This window comes from Hipposideros armiger, unplaced genomic scaffold (assembly GCF_001890085.2).
Source record: "Hipposideros armiger isolate ML-2016 unplaced genomic scaffold, ASM189008v1 scaffold_628, whole genome shotgun sequence".
In the NCBI taxonomy this organism is placed as follows: Eukaryota; Metazoa; Chordata; class Mammalia; order Chiroptera; family Hipposideridae; genus Hipposideros; species Hipposideros armiger.
Window position 1 is genome coordinate 306,234 of NW_017731978.1, and position 21,131 is coordinate 327,364.

The following is a 21,131-nucleotide window of genomic DNA, read 5'->3' on the forward strand; positions in this document are numbered from 1 at the left end:
AAACAGAGGTGGGCAAAGCCATGAAGCTTACGGGCCTCAGGGTGCTCCTGTGGGCCTAAAGCCCAGTTCATCCAGTCCATGCCTTTGGCCACTGCCCAGACTGGGCATGCCCCCCCCCTCCCCTGGCATGCCCCCAACCTGACCCCATGGAGATCCCTTCAGGAGGCCCGCCCCCGCCACCATGATAATAATGACCATAATGAGAACAGTCACCCACATGTGTGCACAGCGCTTTACAGGTTACAAAGTGTTTCACATACATCATCTCATCAATTCCTCACAACAGCCCTGTGAGGTAGGCAGGGCAGGGGTAACGCTTCCATCTGTACAGATGTAGAGACTGAGACCCAGAAACAATGACCTGTTTCAGGCCACACAGCAAGTTAGTGGGACAGCCGGACCAGAAGTTAGGCCTTGTCCCCGCCTCTGGTCCCTGGCTCGCTCTGCTGACTATGCTGTCCTCTGGGAGGACCCTAGCCCCTGTCCAGAGTCTCGGCCACACCAGACCAGGCCCCCAACCACCTGCAGCAGTGTTGCCTGGCAGCTTGGCAGGTAGCCCTGCTCCCAACTGGCAGCCCTGTCCCCTCCACTTGCTCCCAACAAACAGCCAGCTGGGAGGTGGGCCCACACCCACCACTCTGCCTGTTTCTGTAGGCTGCCTTGGCAGGGAGGGCGAGGGGAGGGAACCGGAACCTCCTTTCCTGTTTTCCTGAGTGATCCCTCCCCACAGGGGAAGAGAAGAGAAAGGAGGAAGAGGAGGGAAAGGAGGAGGAGGAGGAGATAAACAAGAAACTGAGTTGGAAGAGGGCCCTGGAGCAATCAGGACGTCAAAAGTTTGCATTCCGACTAGCTAAAGGAAATAGTTGTTTTTTTTTCTCTTTTTATTATTTCAGGTTTTCATAAAAATCCATAATTATTGAAACCCAAGTTACACAGGAAGTTCGTAACTTTTAAAATTGAATTATTGACTTCTGTGTGTAGGTCAGTCAGCTTCCGACTACAGTCTGTCCACATGTGCCCCTGTGCAGCAGCGTCCCCGGGCGGCACGTCTGAGGTCCTGGTAGAGGGAGGGCAGGTGGTGAGGACCGGTGGGGCAGCCAAGGGCAGGGCTGGGGGTAGGGGTGGGCGGGACCGGAAAGGGAGCCCCGCCCTATGCTCAGATCATCTTCATGTTGAACTTGCGGGGCGCGTCGGCGGCGGAGCTGAGACCAGCGTCCGACTTGCGGGGCACGTACTCGATTTCGATGTTGTGCTTCGTGTTGCCCTTGCCCCGGCTCCAGAGGAACAGCAGCACCAGGCAGAAGAGCACGACGCCCAGGAAGGAGATGAAGCCCATGGTGGTGGCGATGATGAGGGTCTTGATGTCGAAGGGGAAAGGCACGGTGGCGCGCGTGCTGTTGGCCTCTCCCTCGCCCGGCTGGTTGGAGATGAAGGCGAAGGTCTTGTTGGGCTGATGGGGCCAGTCGGGCGAGTAGCTGCGCACATGCAGGTGGGCAGGCATGGAGTCATTGCCGCCAGCGTTGGTCGCGATACACAGGTATGTGCCGTTGTCCTGAACCTGGGCGTAGCGCACCTCCAGCGTGCCGTCAGGGAAGACTGTGAGCCGCCCGTTGCTCTTGGCGGAGACCAGGTGCTTTCGGGGCGAGAGCCAGAGGATAGCTGGCGGCGGGTCTCCATCCGCGCGGCACACAAACTGCACCGTGTGGCCCTCATCCACAAACACTTGCTGGGCTTTGCGGTCCCGGATGCGGGCGCGGCGGCATGTGAAGTAGTTGGGCAGGAGCACGTCGGGGAAGTCCTTGAACTCCTTGCCCTGGACGAACTCGGGCGTGGCACACGTGGGCTGTTGCCGGTTGAAGTTGAGCCGCCAGCGGCGCCGGAACACCCACAGGAGACGGCAGTCACAGGCCAGCGGGTTGGAGTCCAGAATGAGGGTCTCTAGGTTGCCCACGGAATGGAAGGCGGACTCCTCCAGTGTGGTCAGCTGGTTGCCGGACACGTTGAGCACGCGCAGGTAGTTGAGGCCTCGGAAGGCGTAGGGTTCCACCACGGCCAGCTGCCCACCCACCAGCTGAATCTCCTGCAGCCGCAGCAGCTCGTGTAACATGGAGCCCTCGATGGTGGCGATGGGGTTGTAGGAGAGGTTGAGGAACCGGAGATAGACAAGGTGGCGCACAGCCAGGTAGGGCACAGCAGTCAGATTGCAGTGCGTGATGGAAAGGGACGTCAGGTTGAGGCCGTAGAGGCAGTTGGGCGTCATGGTGTCCAAGTAGGGCCAATGGGAGATCTCTAAGATCTTGAGCCGGTACAGCCTCTTGAAGGAATAGTCCCGGATGGCATTGATGTTGAGATGCCGGAGCCTCAGGACGATGAGACCGTGCAGGTGGGACAGCGCCTCGGTGGGGATGGAGGTCAGGTTGCATTTCTCCAGCGTCAGCTGCTCCAGGCTGTTGAGGCCGCTGAAGGCTCGGTGGGAGATGTAGACCAGGTCGTTGTCACCGACCTCCAGCGACTTGAGGTTGTACAGGTCCTGGAACATGTAGTCCAGCAGGATGACAATCTTGTTCTCGCTGATGTCCAGCTTGGTCAGGTTGCTGAGGCCGGTGAAGACGCCCAGGGGGATGAGCTTCAGGCGGTTGCTGCGGAGCCCCAGCGTCCGAAGGTTGAAGAGGTTGTTGAAGGCGCCGGGCTCCACGGCACTCACGATGTTCTCGTTAAGCTCCAGCTCCTCCAGGTGAGGGAAGCTGGCGAACTCGTCCTGGTTGAGCGTTTTGATGCGATTCTTGCCCAGGTCCAGCAGGCGGGTCTCAGTGGGAATGCCCTCCGGCACGGCCACAAAGCGCTTTCGATGGCAGAGCACCGCGCGGTCCTGGGCGGAGCACTCGCAGCGGGGCGGGCAGCCCGTCGCTGAGCCTGACAGCACGGAGCCCAGCACCAGCAGGAGGATGGGCTGCCAGCAGGCTAGGAGGGGGCTGGGCATGCTCCTCACGCCCCTAGCCAGCATCCTCTTGCTTACCTACAGCCAGGAGTAAGCACAGGCCAGAAGAGGAACTTAGAGGACAGCGTTTGGCTGGACCCTGCCCCAAGCCCTCCGTGTCCCCATGCCCTCCTGCCCCGTCAGGATATTCCTGACACAGATAGAGAGGCAGGGGCCAGAGTGGCATATGACACCTACCTGGGACCCCACAGTGAGGTCCAGATGCCTGAGAGGCCTCCTGCCACCCTATGCTATTTCCTCCTTGCCCCTTACCTTGCCCAGAGCCCTCCTAAAGGACCTTCCCAGCATCTCTGGATCGAAAGGATTCATGGAAGGGGCAGGGCTGCCTCAGAGGAGCCTGGTATTGGCCCCTCAGGCTGCGGTCCACCTCCTTTATGTTTTATGTTTTACAGGCACTGTGGCTCCAGGTGTGCGGCCCACACCCCATCCCTGCTTCCCCTGGTGCTCAAGGCTGAGGCCTCTGGAAACACTCTGCAGAGGAGCATGTCTGGTCCCCAGCCTGCAGACAAGGGCTTCTGAAGCTACTAGGGGCCCCTCTCACAGCCTTTAGTCTGAGCTGCCTCAGGTGCAGACACTGCAGCTGAGCCCACAGCCTGAGTCTTGGGCAATCACCAAATCCAGTGGTTCCTGTCTGCTCCCCGGTGGGGTTTCTAGATCAGTGGAGGGTACCCCCACCCAGAAAGCCAGAACCCAGGCCTGATGTCTCCCCACAGAGTCTCCCTGACTCTCCCCATCCTTTGGGTCCTCACAGTGACCCACTGGACTCCAGAGTGCAGGGTCCAGGGAATAAGTTTTTCTGTCCTCCTGGAATGCCACACCCCTGCCTGTTGAAACCCCATCGTCGGGGCCTCAATTCATGTCCACTGTGCTGACGAGCTTTTTCAACTCCCCAGTAGAAAGTATGCTCCCCTCCAAAGACTCCCTCAGCCTTCATCATTTGTCTTTCAGGGTTTCAGTCGCCCTCATCCTAGGGCCAGGGTCTGTGCAGCTGCTCGTCTGAGAGGGGCAGCCAGGCCCCTAAGCCCAGGAGGGCATGGGCAGCCTGGAGGGGCTGGTCCACACTGTAGCACTGAGGACGTGAGGCTTATTACAGCTGGGCCCTGAGGAACATGCAGCACTTGGGTGGTGGTGACAAGGGTGGCAGCATCAGGTGGGTCAGGCTTGAGCACAGGCTATAGGTGGAGTCAGTAAGGGGTGTGTGGAGCTCGCCCCCCATTCCTCTCTCTCCCAGACCATGTTCAGAGGCCACTTGCTCACTCTTGTATCTAGATGGTCTCCCCATCTCTTCTGTTCTCAGTTCCACACCATGGAAAACTGGCCCAGTTAAGGAGGGGGCTGGGAGGGCTAGTCTGGACTTCTCCAAACTCCAGGGTGGCCCAGACGGGTCTGGGGGCCAGTTGCAGCTGTCGCACTGCTGGTGGGGCAAAGAACCATTCTACCTTGGCCTGGCATCCGTGGGGCCTCACTGCCTGCCCACACACCCCACATCATGGCCCCAAGTGGGGCTCACTGCAGGAAGGGGAAGCCCAGGCTGAGAGGGCCCACCTCTGTGCCCCAGCTCAGGCTTCTCCCACCCCTTCTAGCCCCTCCCCACATCTGCGCATGCCTCTGTTTTCAAGGCCACAGGTCTTGTCATCCACACTTCAACCCTTAAGGGAACTGGGGCTCAGAAGACTTGTGGCTGCCCAAGGACCCCCAGCCCGTGCAGGGGGCAGATTTCAGACCAGAGCTCTGGTCTGTCAGGCTCCAGTGGAGCCACACACTTTTCAATTCTCCAGCTGTCTCCCAGGACTGACAGGTGCTCCCTGGTTGTTGATCGACTAAATGACTGATTAACCAGAAAGGGGTCTGGCTGTCACTGACATGTTATAGAATTGCAAGGCTTTGTTATCCCCAAGGGCTTTGTCTAACCCCCCTCCCCTCAGCCCCTCATGCTCTCTCAGACTCTTCTATGGTTTGGTCTCCCCGCCCTTTTCACATCAGGCCATTTTCCATAGTCGCACATGCTCCAGTGACCAACAAGAAAAAGCAAACATCCTGACAGGCAATCAATAAGTAATTGGGCCGGCAGCTGGGCACCTGGAGAGGTAAATAGGACTTTTAGCACCTAGCTCAGAGCTGGGTTGGTGGGTGGGGTGAGGGCTGAGAGATGAGAGGGGGTTAGCAAGGGCATAGGCCACCTGAGATGTTGGTAAACCCCTCACTCAGACAAGAATCTGATAGTTGAGTCCTCCACCACCTTGCTTCAACCTACCCGTCTACCTCCTCTCCCACCATTCCACCCAGTGAAGCCACCTAGGTATTCCCGCCTTGTCGCCATCTCCTTTTGGAAAACTCTCCCAGCCTCCTGCCCTAGCAGCCCTTTGTGAACTTCCACCCCAAAGGCCACTTCCTCCATGAAGCCATCCTTGACCTACTCGGTCAGAAATCACGTCTTGTTCACAACCATGAAACACCTTACATTTATTAGCAGTGATATCATGTAACATGTATAGCACACATCATTCTAAAAATGACTTGAGTCAATTGACAGAAAAGTTATGTTACAAGATAATAAAAAAATAAAACTAAAGAAGACAGAAAAGAATACTACAAAATCCTAACTAATGACTAAAGGTGAGAGCTTCCTGGTGACCTAAGCAAAGAAGGAAATACATTCCAAAGCCTCAGCACTTGGCCCTTCCCTGTTCCTTATGTTTAATCATGGGTCAAACAGTCATGGGTGCATCTCACCTGCTAGAGGGTGAGGTGCTTAAGGCCCAAAGGTGTGGTGCAGTCTTGGACCAAGGACTAGCACACACAGACCCCAGTGAACATTCTTTGAGTTTATGTAGGGGCTAAAACCCCTCTGATGGGGCTGACTCTGGAGCAGGCAGCTGAGCAATGAGACCTGGGGAATTCCAATATGTTGATGGAAAAGCTGGTCAGCATTGCCCTGTGTGGCTGCCACTCTCAGGCCTGGCAATTAGACCCTCAGAGCCATGGGCCATACTCTGCAGGGCCAGGATAGCTCCAGAAGGGCACAGCCTCTGAATTGCCTCATCCCTCACCTTTTGGCTAATAGGGTGTGGCTATCCTAAAAGATGGAGAAACCGAGGCCTGGAGAGGCTAAGGTGCCTGCCCAAGCTGACATAGCAGGAGCACAGCAGGCTGGATCTACTATCCTGGCCTAACACACCCATGGGGTCCTGTCACCCAGGGATGCTTATGGGATTGTGTCTGAGGGGGCCACCAAAACTGCGTAGTGGGCCATAGGTTGCTTCTGCCATCCTAGCACCGTTAATCCTGCGCGTTCCTCCTGCAATTGCCAAGAAGAGTTTTATGCATTTTAATCACTGTTTTATTTTGGATCCTTGTCCCCTGAAGGCCTTCCCACAAGGGCAAGAGTTTAAAAATTGGACCAATAAATACAAAGGAGAAAAACACTGAAGGCAGGCTAGTGGGCAGGCAGAGGACAGCTGTGCCCAGGGCGCAGGGCTCAGACCCCACAGCAGCCTGAGTCCTAGCACCAGAGCCCTGGAACTGCCTGTAACCCCCCGTCAGACCTGCGCTGCCACCATCACACTCTTACTCATGTCCCAGTGCAGATATGGCCTGGTCAGCTGCTCCCCACGCCGGCTATTCCACTGTGTGACATGGGACAATGCCTGTCCTCTCTGGTCTATTTCCCCCACTGTGCAGTGAGGGGCTGGATTCCAGGGTCCCTGAGAGAGCACATAATAGACACTGGACTTTCTCCAGCTGGAAAGTCAACATCCTCAAATGTGATTAGGGGATAAAGGGAAGTGGGAGCACGGGCCCCACCCTGTAGTTTCCGCAGGGCCAGAAAGATGTTCGAGGGACCTCACATTGGGGCTGTCCTCTCTGGGGCTCAGGGTGGGAAAGGCAGCTGGCGGAGACAAGAAGGAGCATGGGATCACCTGTGGGTGGACTTGGGAAGTCCACTGAGGAAGGTCAAGGGTCATTCTGTCTCATAGAGCATTGCTTGGGGGCTCCTGAGGGCAGGGGTGTGTCTCCTCCATGCACCCAGCCCGGCTCACACAAGCCAGTCAGACACCAGCTCCTGTAAAATGGGTTGGACTAATGTGTGCAGAGCACCAGCTACAGGCCAGGTCTGGGGCTTTATGCAGTCTCAGAAACCCTAACATCAGCATTCCAAAGAGGTGTTACATAGGAATAACTGAGGCTGCCAAATGGAACTCACCTACATCAGGCCTAGGCCACAAAGTGCAGAGGCAACAGAGAGCTCTGCTCCTCCTGGCCAGGTGGCCTGCCCCAGGAGCTTCCCGGTGCAACGCGGGCATTCTTGCAGACACACAGGCCAGGCCCACGTGGGACAGGCATGTTAGGGCCGTGCTAGGGAAGGCTCCAGGGCTGAAGGAAGGCCCTAGGTCTCAGGGAGCTGCAAGTAGGCGCCCTGCCCTCCAAAAAACCTGACGAAGGCTTGTACCCAGCTATCAGAAAATGGTGTGTTGAACACAATGAATTTTTCCAGTGTATCTCCGCCATGCCCGTCTCTTGTGCCTGCTGCGCTGTCTGTGCTAGAATCTCACCTAATTTGGGGTCAGCGGCAGCACAGGGTGGAAGGCTTAGTTATTTTAGGTTTCGAGTATCAGCATTTCATGGTGTTCCCACTCAGGGTTCCTCAGGAACTGCAGGGATCCCCAGCACGCATGGGTATGAGATCCCTGGCATGGAGGTGCTGCTGCCATTGCTGGGGCCCTTGAGACGCCAGGGCCTCTGGGTTCTCAGCCTGGGAAGTAAGGTGAGCATGCACGACCCCTTCCTGCCCTGACACCCTAAGTTCCATGACTGGCTTTGCACTAGCAGGGAGGAGGATTGATGAGGAGGGATGGCAGACCTGGGAAAGGGGGCTGGTGGCTTCCCCAGTCAGCCTAGGGTGCTGCCCAGCTCTGTCATCAGGAAATGACTGAGAGACCAGGGAGGGGAAAGGTGATGGAGCCAGAGACACAGAGCAGGCAAACAGAAGAGAAAGGAAGAGGAAAGAACAGAGGCAGTCCTCGTGATTTGCCCTGTCCCCAAGTCCCTGCAGCTGCAGGGCACGGAGCAGCTGGACCCATTTCATGAGTGGTAAGGTGCATTCGTGGAACGTGTGCCCACTCACAGGCAGCTGTGGCCATGAGGCCGGGACTGGGGCGGAGGGAGGGTGGGGTGAGGTCTGTCATAAAAGCCCTCAGTGGGCCTTTCTCCCGTGGCAGTGGTCACACCCATGCCTAGAGATCTCCCATTTGGCCTTCAGAATCGAGCTCAAGGGTTTCCCCTCACACAACTCTTCTCAAGTCCCCAGGAAGAAGGAATCACCCCCCAGGCGCCCCCTCTGGATCCCTGGTAGTCCTTTGTGGGCACGGCTGGTATGTTTACCTCTCTCCCTTCCTCCCTAGGATGGAGCTTCTGCAGCCCCCCATTCTGTGTCCCCCAGATTGACACCCCTAGGCCCAAACAACTACTGGGACAGCTCCCCAGTTCTGTCTGCTGCCGAGTCTAGACTCTTCATGGAGGCTTCATGGAGGAGGTGTCACCTGAGCTCAGGTTGAAATACAAATACATTTTTCCACAGGCCAGGTAAGGAGCATGGGGAGGCATTGTGACAGAGGGAACAGTGAGAGCAAAGGTGTGGGGTAGACGCAACTGGCCTGGTCCCTGTGATAGCATCCGGGAACTAATGGTTGTTCTCCCCCACCCCAAATCCTGAGTCAGGTACCAGGACACTCCATTCTGGCTTTCTAGGGCTAATCCCTACTGAGGCGTGAATGGCTGATAATGGTTTAAAGTGTGAGCTGCTAATGGGGAGCTGGGTCCCAAAGAGGAGGTGAGGAGGAGGTGTGCCCACCTGGCACCGGGGACCCTGAGAGGAGGGCTCCAGCACCCAGGCTGAGCCCCGGCAGGAGGGCAGCTGGGCAGCCTTTGTTCTCTTGGGCTGGTCAGCCAGCCTTTGCCTGCCCTCTCCCCTTTCCCTTCTCCTCCTCCAGCAGCCCCCCCCACCCCCCCCCAGGGAAAGAAACATTAACCTGGAAGAAAATTGAGGTCATGTCTTTTGTTGTGTATAATTCTTTATTTTCCTGTTTTTGTTGTGTATAATTCTTTATTTTCCTGTTGCTCTTGGTTCTGGCAAAGAGTTGCTGAGACCCAAGAGAGAGGGGGGGGGGTAGGGGGCGGTGCTGGCAGGGGGAGGAGCTAGTATGGGTGTGTGTGTCTGCTGCCCCTCCTCCTGCCACTCCCCACCCTCCCTGGCCCAGAGCCACCTTGGAAACTCAGTCCTCTCCCAAAGGTGCTCAGCTGGCCTCTTGGCCAGGGCCAGGCTGGAGGGTGCTGACTGGGCACATGTGGTTGCCTGATGGTCTACTAGGGCAGCCATCAGGCCCCCCTAACTGCCGCGGCTCCCCTGTGCGGCCCTGGGCAAGTACCTGGTCCCCTGCTCTTGAGTGAGGAATGCCCCTGCCCACCCCACTAGAGCACAGCCCATCTCAGGAGCTGCCCGGCGTTCCGGCCAGCCTACAGCCCCAGGCCATTTGCAGGATGAATTATGAATTTTAATTGTCAAAGCATCTTAGTGTTTAAAGGCTTCTATATATAGGCTCTGTCCTCCAGGAGTGGCCAACTTGGTGGGGAGGAGCAGGGGTGGGCCAAGGCCTAGGGGAGGCCACTTCTGGGTGAGAAAGGGCACCGGGCTCACAGGTCCCAGGCCTGGGCTACAGCCAGGGCACCCCTGCCCTGCTGTGTGACCTTAATGGAGTCCTGGACCATTCTGGGCCCTGTCTGCCCCTTCCCGCGGTTGTGCTGAAGTGAGAGACCGGCCAGGAAGCTAGGAGCTGGCCTGGGAAAGCTGCGAGGAGCCACTGGTTCTGGGAAGCGTCCCTGCTGCCTGTGCTGGGCCCACCTGAGCAGATGGCGCCCTTACTGGAATTGGAGCTGTCCCAGACTAAAGGGGTGGGCAAGCATCCCTGTGGTGACCTGAGGGGGCTCAAGGAAAACCCAGGTCCTGTACCCCCATATTTCCCTTCCATCTCTCTCCGGGTCTGAGATACCAACCCAGGCTCTAAGGGACATGAAGGTGCCCCTGCAGGCCTCTGGCTTCGTGGGAGGTGCCTGGCAGAAACACCTGCCTCATCTCTACTCATCCACTCATCCGTTCACACCTTCTGTGGGGGGCGGGGGAGGCCTTTGGGGCCTTTGGGGCCCTCCCCCAGCTGGCTTAGCCCTCAGAGCTCCTCCACCTAGGAACAGTTCAGGTTGACCCATCTTAGGATTTGGAGTCCCAGAACCAGGCAACCCCTACCTCGGAGGGCATAGGAGGGGGTGGTCACAGCCTCAGAGACCCAGAGCAGGGACGGAGGAGTTGAGGACAGGGCAGAGCTGAGGGGAGTGAACTAGCCTGAGATCTTAAGGCCAGAGACCTAATAAACATAGTGATGACGAGGACTAGAAAAGCCCTTATGGAGGACTTTCAGGGTGCCAGACACAATTCTAAGCACTTTACATATAAAAATTAATTTAACCCTGCCACAGCTCACTGGGGTAGTTCTTGTTATTACCCCCATTTTGCAGATGGAAAAAAACAGAAGAACAAAGGGGTTCCGTAACTTGCTTAAGGTCACACAGGTAGCATGATACGAACTCAAACATGAACTTGTTTAATCCTCACCCCAATCCTATTAGGTTGGTATATTATCCCCATTTTACAGATTAGAGAACTGAGGCACAGAGAGGTGACGCACACGGTGATAAGTGGCAGAGCTGGGCTTAGGCCTGAGGCAGTTGGATTCAAGGTTGTCCTGAGCACTCTTGCACACTGCTTCTCCCTGATTCAGGTTCAAGGGCCTGCGGAGCTACATGATTGTGGGCAAGTGGTTTTATATCTCAGGCCCTAAACTCCTCATTCAGAAGAGGGAATGGCTGTCTTCACACTGCCCTCAGAGGCTGGGGGCAGAGAGTTCAAGGAGAGCGGAGGGAAAGCACATTATATGGAACACATACTCGGTGTTTTGCAGAATGACCCCACCAACCCTCACCACATACCCTGTATGGGAGGTACCATAACCCCATTTTACTAATGAGGAAACTGAGGCTCTGAGCCGTTAATTCACCTGCCCAAGGTCACTGAGCTTGTCTGACTCACAGGCATGATAGCCCTAGAGATCATCGCGCAGGTGAGGAAGAGGAGGCCCACAAGCATCAGGCACCTGTCCAACGTCCCACAGCCTCAGGGCTGAGGCCCAGGAAGAACCCCCGCCTCCTGATTGCAGACACTTTCTCTCCCCAGCGTGTTACAGGGTAACGTGGTGGGGCCAGGTCAGGGACAGGTGAAGCTTTGGGCTATTCTGCCTCAAAAGGGAAAAAAGATTTCAAAACAACCCCCCAGTACATCACACACCAAGGTCCACTGAGTTATTTATAGCATAGCAGGCTAACTATAAATAAAACCACTTGCCCTTCTCCTGGCACTGACTCTTCGAAGCCCTCTCTGTTCGACTGAATCTTGGTCAACCCCTTGCCTAAGCCCATTTATCCAACCTGGTACACTGAGCTCAATACCAAGAGGTGATTAACTCCTCTGGTCAGACATGTATGGGTGCTGTTTTCTGCTTTGGCACAATGGATGCCATCACCCGGCTGGCTGTCCATTCCTGGGGGGAGGGCACTGGAACCTCTGCAAATCTCTAAGGGATGTCCCAACGCAGAGGGGACAAAGAGTCCAGTGCAGGCCAAGAGGGCAGAGCCCAGATGCATGGGCAGAGTCACGGGGGCCCATTCTGCTCGGTGCGAGGAATCAAATGGAAGATCAGATGGCTTAAGATAGAAGATCTGCCTTGGTAGGTACTGAGTAAGCAGCCTGTCATGAGAGGTATACAAGCAGAGACCATGGACCACGGACACTGCAGGAGGACCCTTCTGCGGGGACCCACAGCTCAGCAGACTCTCTTAGCTCTGAGATACCCCCATCTCGCACCCAAGTAAAGGGACTTGAGATGGCTGGCCCCCCCAAGTGTGTCTGTAGCCCTGCGCTGGGTCAGGCCTGGGGAGCCTCTGGCCAGGCCCCACCCTTTCCCGGAGCTGCCAGCAGACAGCTTCTCTGCAGACAGAAGCAGAGGAGGTAGCAGAGAGAGATTAATTCTCCGAAATGGGAAAAAATAGAAAAACACACACACCACACACCCTAATAACATGTAATAAGAGGTTGGAGATGAGGAACAATGCCCTGGTAATGTCACCCTGGTGGCAATCAATTTGGGTGTCACATGAAATAGGTATAATTATTCCACAGCTCGTCTCTAACCAGCTCCACGGACCCTAGTCTGGGCAGGGAAATGCACCAGGCTGGCAGAGGGAACCAATCCAAATTACCCTGCCAGCACTGGGCTTCTCAGCCCCTGTGGGTAGGCAAGGGGCTTGAGGGCCTCGTGGCAGGGCCTTGCGAATGCCCAGGAGCCACCTTGCTCAGCCACCCGTGTCACACGATGGTAAGAGCAATCAGGGAGGACTCCCAAAGCAGGTGAGAATGCAGAAAGAACAAATATACACTCATTCCATCCAGGTCACCAAACTCTTACTGAGTGCTCACCAATGCGAAGCCCCACACCAGGTGCCAGGGTACAGAGGCGGAGTTTTCAGGGTGTAGAGGTGGGGCTCTGTGCATTACTGACCTAATGAAGCACAGGCTCCCTCCTTCCACCGCCCCAACTAGGACCGCCTCTGCCCACCTGGGGACAGACACAGAACGACTGGGGTTCCTTTGGCTCTAACTGCACAGGGGCTCAAGCTCTCCTTGCTCCCTCTTCATTCCCACTTCGCTGGGGAGTGCTCCCTGACTGTTCTCGCCCATCTCTCAGTGCAGGGCTTGTACAGACAACAGCTCCACAACTAGGGAAACTGAGGTGCGAAAGGGGCGGTCACTTAGTGAGCATGTGTTACACACTGGCTGCTGCCCATCTCAACCCCACACACCAGAAACTGAATTCCAGAAATGCAAATCAAGACCCTAATGTAGTACCATTTGACACTCATTCAATCAGTAGCAATGACGATATCTGAGCACACTTGTGCTGACGAGGGCGAGGAGCAATGGGGACATCAACTCTTGCTGGGAAAGCATAAACAGTCCAATCAGTTTGGAAAATGCTTGGGCACATTTTCTAGTAAAGGTGAACACCAACATGCTCCGTGAGCCAGCAATTCCGCTCCCAGCTCTGTGCACATTGCCTCAGGAGACTGGACAGGCCAGTTCACGGCAGCATTGTTTGTAAGAACAAAAAAGAAAACCCACATGCCCATCAACAAAAGAACAGAACATACAGTGTGTTGTGTCCAAACAACAGACCACTGTGCATCAGTGGAAATGAATGAACTACATCTACTATCACTTGCAACAATGTAAATAGATAAAGCTTACAAATGTGATGCAGGAGAAAATAGCAAATTCCATGAAACCGAAACTGTGTACGGTTTCATGTTCTTTTTACAAAGTTCAAAAATAACTAGAACGAACAATTTCTATGTATTAAAATATATGATTTTTAAAAGGCAAGGGAATGCTAAATAGATTTAGGGTAAGGGATGCCTCAGAGAAAAAGGCCAACGGATGAGGTGAGGAAAAGCACATGGGAAGGGAGTACCTCGTTATTAAAGGGCTAGTGTTCAGGTTGGAAGGTAGGGTCATGGTCTCATTACATTATTATTATTCATTCTAAATACACTGGTTAATTGATTAGCAGGCCAGGCCCAGACCGGTGAGCAACAGACCCAGAGCAGAGGCCAGCAGGAAGGCATTTAGTGGGGACTTGAAGCAAGTTGTTCCACTCTCTGGTTCTGTTCTCTAGCTATACAATTAAATCTCTGCACCACCTGCAAGGGTAAGACTGGGAGCACATCACTGATGGAAACTCTGAGTGGACAGCATTTCCTGAAAGCTTACTGAGTATCAGGTACAGCTCTAAATGCTTTGCATACATTAACAGAATGACCCTACAGGCAAATTCCACTGTTATCCTCACTGTATGGATAAGGAGCCTGAGACCCAAAGAGCAGAAATAACTTGCCCAAAGTCACAGAGCTAGGCAGTATGGAGATTTAAAACGGGGCATCTGGCTCCAGAGGCCACAGTCAACAACTTCACTGTAAAGTGACCTGGAAGGAACTGAATACACATGAGGAGGAGACTGTTGTCAGCTCAGCTCTATCAGGCCCATAGCACTTGAGGCTGTTCATTCACGCATTCGTGCCACATGTAAACAAAGGTCAGCATCAAGAATGCCTCCATGCCTTTGGAAGTGAACCTGCCTTCCCACACACTTTCTATAAAGAGCTATCCCTGACTCTGGAATCCCCTGCCTTCTGTGTCTCTGCAAAGCCGGCAACTACCTCAGGACCCACCGTCTCTCTCTCTCTCTTCCTGGAGGACCCCTGACCGTCTCAGCCCCCAGGAACAAATCCTGTCTTCCTCTGAGTGTCTGTGTCAAAGCACCCTGCTTTGGCTCTCCTCACCCCTGCCTGGGGCATCCTTGATGTCACCCAGCTCTGTCCCTCCACAGACTGAGGAACTATGGTCTCTCCAGGCAGTCCTTGGGCTCCTGGGCCTCCTAATGTCTTCCCTACTCCAGGGGCCAAGCAGGGGAGCTCAGGGGATGGGTACAAGATTGCCGAGGGCGTTCAAGGCAATCCATGGGCACCATGGAAGGGCCTAGGCCAGAGCTGAGCAGGCAGCTCAGCCAGGGTGTGTAGAATGAACACATGAATGGATGGGCTGGTATGATATGAGGTGCAAACCAATGTGGTTCTACACTATGGGTCCCTGAAGGAGGATCGGTGACTTGGCAGTCAGGAAGGCTTCCTGGAGGGGGGGACAGGAGAAGGAAAGGAGAGGCAAGGGCCTCTGGGTAGGGATGCTGGACCAAGCCAGCTGAGGGGGGCACATGCAGAGAGACTAAATGGATGGAATAGAACAGAGAGCCATCAGTGGGTAACCATCGGGAGGAGGCGATGCTGGGGCTGGAAGGCCACCATCCTTCCATAGAGCACCACACACAGGACTGCTACACCAAGGGACCCTGACCAGCAAATCAAGTCTCTGACTTTGAAACCACCACCACCTCTCGCTTCCCATCCCAGGCCCTTCCCCAGCCCCACATGACCCACTTCCTTACCCAACACTGCCTCTTGCCTCCCTGGGACCCTGTGTCAATCACCGCACTGCCTCTCTTCTCGATGGAATGTACCCCAAGTCCCGACCGTGATCCTCCAGCCATTTGCTCTGGTAGGCACCTGGACAGCAGCCCAGACAAGCCATCACTGGTACCAGGGATCCTGTCTGGCCTTATGCTGATCATCCACCCACCCTCACGAGAGAGGGTGTGTGTGTGTGTGTGTGTGTGTGTGTGTGTGTGTGTGTGTCCCTCTAGAATTCTGGGTTTTAGAAAACAATATCTAGTATGGGAAAATGGGTGTTTCGAGGCAGGGATGGAGTAACTGAGCACTGGGATCAAAGAGGACTATTACAAGGGGAAGAGTGGTCTTTCCACCTCCCTCTAGTCACACAGGGGCCCTCGGCCCACATGCCACGATACCTGGACTTGGAGCATATACCCATCCCCTAAAACCTGGCCCTTTGGATTCAGGACCCACTCTAATTCCAGGCTCTGGGGAGCACTGCAGCCTTGACCAAGCCCATCTCACGCTTAAATAGGCAGGGCGTGGAGGAGGGGACCAAGACAAGAACACAACAGAGGGCCTGCCCTGGCTTTTGCTAGGCCCCCTCTAAGAGGGGCAGCTGGGTACTGCCTGGAGCCCCCATCTGGGTTCCAGGAATTTTTGGCTCCTCCCTTCTGCCACTTTATCCTCTTTTCTGTCTCAGGCCAAGGATTTGAGGTAGCAGGAAGGCCAAGAAAGCTGTCCTAGCCGACCAGGGGCGGCATCTTCCCAGAGGTGTGAGGACTCAGAGAGCCTCCTGGCTCATACAAGGACAAAGGGTCTGGGACAGCTGACCCTCTCTTCCCCCAGGCACTCCTTGCTAACCGAGGGGGAAGCCCCAGGCTCATTGTTCCCTGGGCATGGGAGGCACTGGTGCTGGAGCTGTTAGCATAATGACCAGCAGGGCTGAGCCCAGAGCCAAGGGCCAGGCTGGGCTGCATGCCCTCTGGCTGCTCAAGCCAAGCAGCGGAGGACTGAGGGAGGGCTGGGCTGGCAGGAAAAGGGCTTGCCCAGATGGTACTGCCCCCCACCTCAGGGCCTCCTCCACTCCCACCCACCAGGACAGAGCTGTTCCCACCTTCCCAGATACCCCTTCTCTCCTACCCCAAGCCCAGGACCTCTGAGAACAAAGAGGAGATGCTGCTGGCACAGCCAGGCCTGGATAGGGCTGGGCTGGGACCCAAGGCTCTTCCCGGGAGGAGACTGCTAACTGGGCCTGGCCCCACCCCTCCTCAAGTGGGAGCCACCTGGAGGGACACATTTCCTGGGGGTCCCTTAGCTACCTGGGGGGGGGGTGCGGGCAAGTGGCAGAGTTGGAGGCTCCCTCCTCACCTCCCTCTTAGCTGGCTCCCATCTCCCACCCACTCTGCCTCAGAATAAAAAGTGGGGCAGGAGGAGGTGAGAAGCTTGGGCTGAAGGCAGACAAAGGGGAGGCCCCTAAAGGGTTCCTGGGTCCTCCACAGACCCAACTCCCTCACCTCCACTCTCCCTCCCCCCATTCCCCCTTTTCTCTCTCCTCCCCCCACACATACTGGGCGGCCGCTGGAAAGGGGGTGCTCTCTGCGAGGGGAGGGAGCTTGGCGCCCAGGCTGAAGCCTGTGGAGATACCTGGCCCCTTGACCCGCATCCACCTTCCTGGGGACATCTGGGGTCTACGGAGAGGCAACCGCCCAGCGCCGAGCAGTGGGCTTACCCTCCAGGGTGAACAGTGCTCAGAATGGGAGGGGGGAAGGATGAGGCGCAGGACTGGGGCGCCGGTGGGGGCTGCTCCGTAGCTCTGAGGTCCCAGCTAGCCTACCTGGAATTTGTTAGGGTGGGGAAACAGGAAAGGAAGAACCTTCATTTCTGAGGCTGGAGGAGTCAGCGCTGTGACCCCCAAGGAGGGGGGGGGGTTGGGTGCCACTGAGGTGCCCCGCAGCCCCAGCAGGGCCCAGGGCGGCCCCCAGAGGCGCTCGCTGCGGGGCTGCCCGTTCGGGGCTGGGCCGTGGCCGCTGGGCTCACCTGCATCTCGGCCACACCGTCCGTCCGCTCGGCTCAGTCACCAATCGCATGTCTCCCCCGTCGGGCCACAGCCCCTGCCCAGCCCCCTCCTCCGTCTCCTCCTCTTCGACCGACACCTCCGCTCGTCGGTCCGTGAGCCCTGGCGGGGCAGGTAGTCTGTCTGTCCGCCTCACGCGCGTGGGAGCCCAGCCGGGGCCGGGGCCGGGGCCGGGGCCGCGGCCCCGGCGGGCGGAGGGGCGGGCGCGCTCAGGACGCACAACGCGGGCTCCACGAGCCTAGTTCTGCCCCCCGAGCCGGCCTGGCGCCGCCACCGCTGCCGCCGCCGCCGCCTCTGCCGCTGGGGCCGGGGTCGAGGCCGCGCGCGCTCCGCAGCGGGGCCGGGGCCAGGGCTGAGGCCGGCAGACAGCGGCCGCGCATGCTGCTCGGAGCCCCGCGTCAGGAGAGGGGCCGGAGCGGCGCGGGTGGGGACTCCGCACGCTCCGGGGCCGGGACCCGCCGCCGCCGCCGCCGCCTGCGCTGTCGCCGGGTGCCCACTCCGGCTCCCGCCCGGGCTCCGCGCTCTGCCGCGGCTCGGGGAGGGAGCGCGAGGAGCGAGCCTCAGAGGGAGGAGGGACCGAAGGAGGGAGGGAGGGAGCGAGCGACCGGAGCAGGGCGGGGGAGGAGAAGGCGCGGTCGCACAACCAAGGAGGAGGGGGGGAGGCGAGGTTGGGGGCTCGTCTCCTTTCCGCGAAGGGGGCGGAGAGCGAGCAGCGCCCCAACCACTGCCCTGCGCCCATGGAGCGGCGAAACTGGCGAGGGGCGCACCTACTCGCGCCCAAGCCGGCGCCCGGGTGCTCCAGCCCTGCACACGGTCGCGCCCCTCCGGACTCGGGCTCCGGGCGAGTCCTGGGCCAAGCCGGGCTCGGAAAGCCGGGTCTGCGATCCTCCCTGAGTGTATGCGCGCACCCTCTTGTGCGGCCATATGCGTATGCATGTGAGCCCGAGTGTGTTCACACGTGTTGACTAGGGTCATGCACACTACCATGTGAACGGACACACGCACGCGAACGGGCAAAGCTCCCCATCTGGTCAGGGTTGTTTGGAGGACAGCGTAAGAAGGGTCAGGCCCGGAGCCCCTGTCCTGCTCTGTCCCCTCTTCTCGGAAATGTCTGTGAATCGCTAGAGGGCCCATAGCCTGGCGGCCCTGGGGCCTGGCGGGTAGACAGGGAATCTCCGGGGGACAGAGAGGAAGACGCGATAGCTCCGCGGCTTTACCCCAAATCCGTTCTTGCTCCCCTCTTGCAGCCCGGGTCCCCGCCCATCAGGGCTTCCTGTCCAGCAGAGGGCAGCAGGCTGCTCTGGCCGGCTCTGGCCAGCAGAGGGCAGCGTAAAGCCTTCGTCTGGGCTTGGTTGTCCCTCAAAGGTCCAGGGCGTTTTGGGCTGGGGCCACGTACTCAGATGGGACCAGGGAATGCGACCTGTCCTTAAACATCCAGATCCTCCTTGAGCAGCACATACAGAGAATCCACTGGGGGAGGGGGGGTGTCTTGTCAAAGCCTGCAGACTGGGCTACTACTCTTGGTACCTCACCTTCTTCCACTGTATACTCCCTTGCGTCTCCTTGAAGCCAGATGTACTTTAACACTAAGCTAGTTTGATTAGAATAACCATTAATGCAGACACCACTTCTCCACAGCTGGGAGAGCATTCCTTTAACACACTAGTGCTTCTGACACCTAGAGCTCACAGGGGTAGGGGTGTGGCAGGCAGAGGAAGAAGCTGAGGCTATCGGGAGGAGACTGGCCCAAGGCCCCTCAGTCTCAGGACAGACACTCAGTCTCAGTGCCCCGCCCCCTATGGAGCCTGCCTGACATTCACTGCAGATATCTGGCTGGCATGATGGGGCCACCAGTCTCCCCCACACCCAGCCCAAAGCGTTGCACAAACCTTTTGTTCCGGTTAAACAGATTCTGGGTACTTCTCAGTCTTACTGCCACACCATTGATAGAGACAACCCTGGAGAACTATCTCCTGTTTTCTACGTCTGCGTCCATCCTCAGCCTAGGTCAGGCTGGAGCGGATGCCGTGCTGTGCACTCTACATTCACCCTCCAACAACCCTGGGAGGAGACGCTGTTCCCCCCTGTGACAGAGGAGCCCCAGGCTCCGAGGGGTGACTTGACTTGCTTGTGGTCACGTCGCTGGTAATAAAGCCTGGGAAGGGAATCTGAATCGCCTTCCAGGACTGAGAAAACCAGTAGGGGGCAGGCTTGGCAGAGGGACTTTTAGGTGGGAGAGGAAGAGGGGAGGCGGCACAGGAGTCCTCCTCCTTTCAAAAGCCCAAGGAAGGCGGCTCCCTGGCCCCTCAACTCTGTGCTGCCTGGACCCAGTCCCAGGATCCCCGGCTCCCCCGCCCCGGCTGTTTGTGAGTTAGCCGCGAGCTCCCGCCTCCCGCGCCACCTCCTCCCACCAGCCCGGCAGGAATAGACTAGCTCTCGCTCCTACGTGGAGGCTCCGCTGGGCTGAAACGCAGACCCGCTGGGGCGGGGGCGGGGGCGGGGGCTATTCCTGGTGCGGCGACTGACGCAGACACCGCGTGGCCTATCTCCACCCCCGACTCACCTGCTCCCTGCCTCAGTCATCTCCGCAGAGAAATGGGAGAAAACTCAGCGCCCCCAGGCCCCAGATGCTGGCTGAGGAAGCTGGCGTCCCGGGTTGGGGTCTCCTGGGCCCATAATTATCCCTCTGCGCCTCGAAGTCAGAGATGACGGGCAGAGCTGTGTCTGGGAGAAATTGCCCCGCAGCCTTAGTCCTACATTGTAAACAGTATCCAAACCACTTCCCTTCCCTTTCTCCAAAAGAAATGACCAGCCCAAGCATCCCTGTTTTATTTCACCAATGGAAATAATAGGGAGGGGGAGGCTTTGGGGGAAGAACTTAGAGAAAAGGCCTTTTTGAGGGTCCAGCCTGGGCCTGGTGAAGCCAGGACAAAGCCTCCTGGCCTTGTCCCCAGAGACCCTATAAAAGGGGGGCCTGTTACCAGGCCCTCACCCAGTCAGAGCCTCTGCAGATGTGGACAGGTATCTGTCCACTCCTGTCCAGTAGAGTGGTCCCCAACCTCTCAGGGGTCCAGGGCCATGGGGACACATGGGACTAGCCCAGTCCAGGACTTCACTGACACAACAGTGAAAGATACCCAGGCGCTAGAGATGGATGTGCAGCCATATCTCCCAGCCCTTGTCCCTGATGGGCCACCTGTCGGCATGCCCTCTCCCTGTTTCCTCCTGTGCTTCAAGACCAAATTAAGACGATTCTTTTCTACCCCTGTCTCCCCTCCCCAGACTGAAATGGCCTTAGAGGCAAGGCTCCAGTCTGCTCCCTCTGTCCTTGGACTAGGAGCTTCCAAGAGGAGGCCTGGGACTGCATGCCAGGTAGGCACACAGCAGAGTGGTACTGCTATTCCCATTGTGCAGATGAAAAAGCTGAGGTTATGGGAGAGCTGGTGACTGCTTGAGTTCATTCTGTGTGCCTCTGATGTCAGAGCCCAAGCCCTGCTCTCCCCTCTCTGGAGGCTAAGGATGCAGGAGGTGGGGCTGGGACCCTCAGAGCACAGGAAGGAATGGGTGGCACACAGTGGCCTGCCTGCATGCCTGCTCTATGCTGGTCCTGCCCACTCGCATACCAGCAGCTTGTGAGGTTTTACGATGATTATTTCTGAAGGCACTTGAAATTAATGACAGCTCTAAAATGGCTGGGACAGTGGAGTCATTGCTGAGTCCTCTAATTAGCAAGAAAAAGGAAGACCAGGAGCCTGATGAGGCAGATGGGGGCTGGGTAAGCAGCGCTGGGCATGGAGCAAGGTTGGGGAAGTGGACTAGAGCCAGCATCCAGCTGGAGGTCCCCAGGTCCCACTTTAGGACATAAATTTGATTCTTAGCTCTTAACTTGCCATG

The 21,131-nt window shown here is 57.1% G+C and overlaps 1 protein-coding gene across 8 annotated transcripts in view; it reads right to left on the minus strand.

Moving 5' to 3' along the window:
- Window positions 1-218: 218 nt before the first annotated feature.
- Window positions 219-21,131, minus strand: part of LINGO1 (leucine rich repeat and Ig domain containing 1) — a 199,354-nt gene continuing 178,441 nt past the window's right edge. For 5 of the 8 annotated variants that reach the window (XM_019625454.1, XM_019625457.1, XM_019625455.1 and 2 more), the window contains one exon: window positions 219-3,016. In XM_019625454.1, coding sequence (XP_019480999.1) covers window positions 1,157-3,016 — 1,860 coding nt within the window. In that variant the 3' untranslated portion in view covers window positions 219-1,156. Of the gene's footprint in view, window positions 3,017-15,156; window positions 15,275-16,997; window positions 17,100-17,200; window positions 17,748-21,131 lie in introns of those variants that run through there. The other 3 variants (XM_019625458.1, XM_019625460.1, XM_019625459.1) reach the window with 3 other exon arrangements.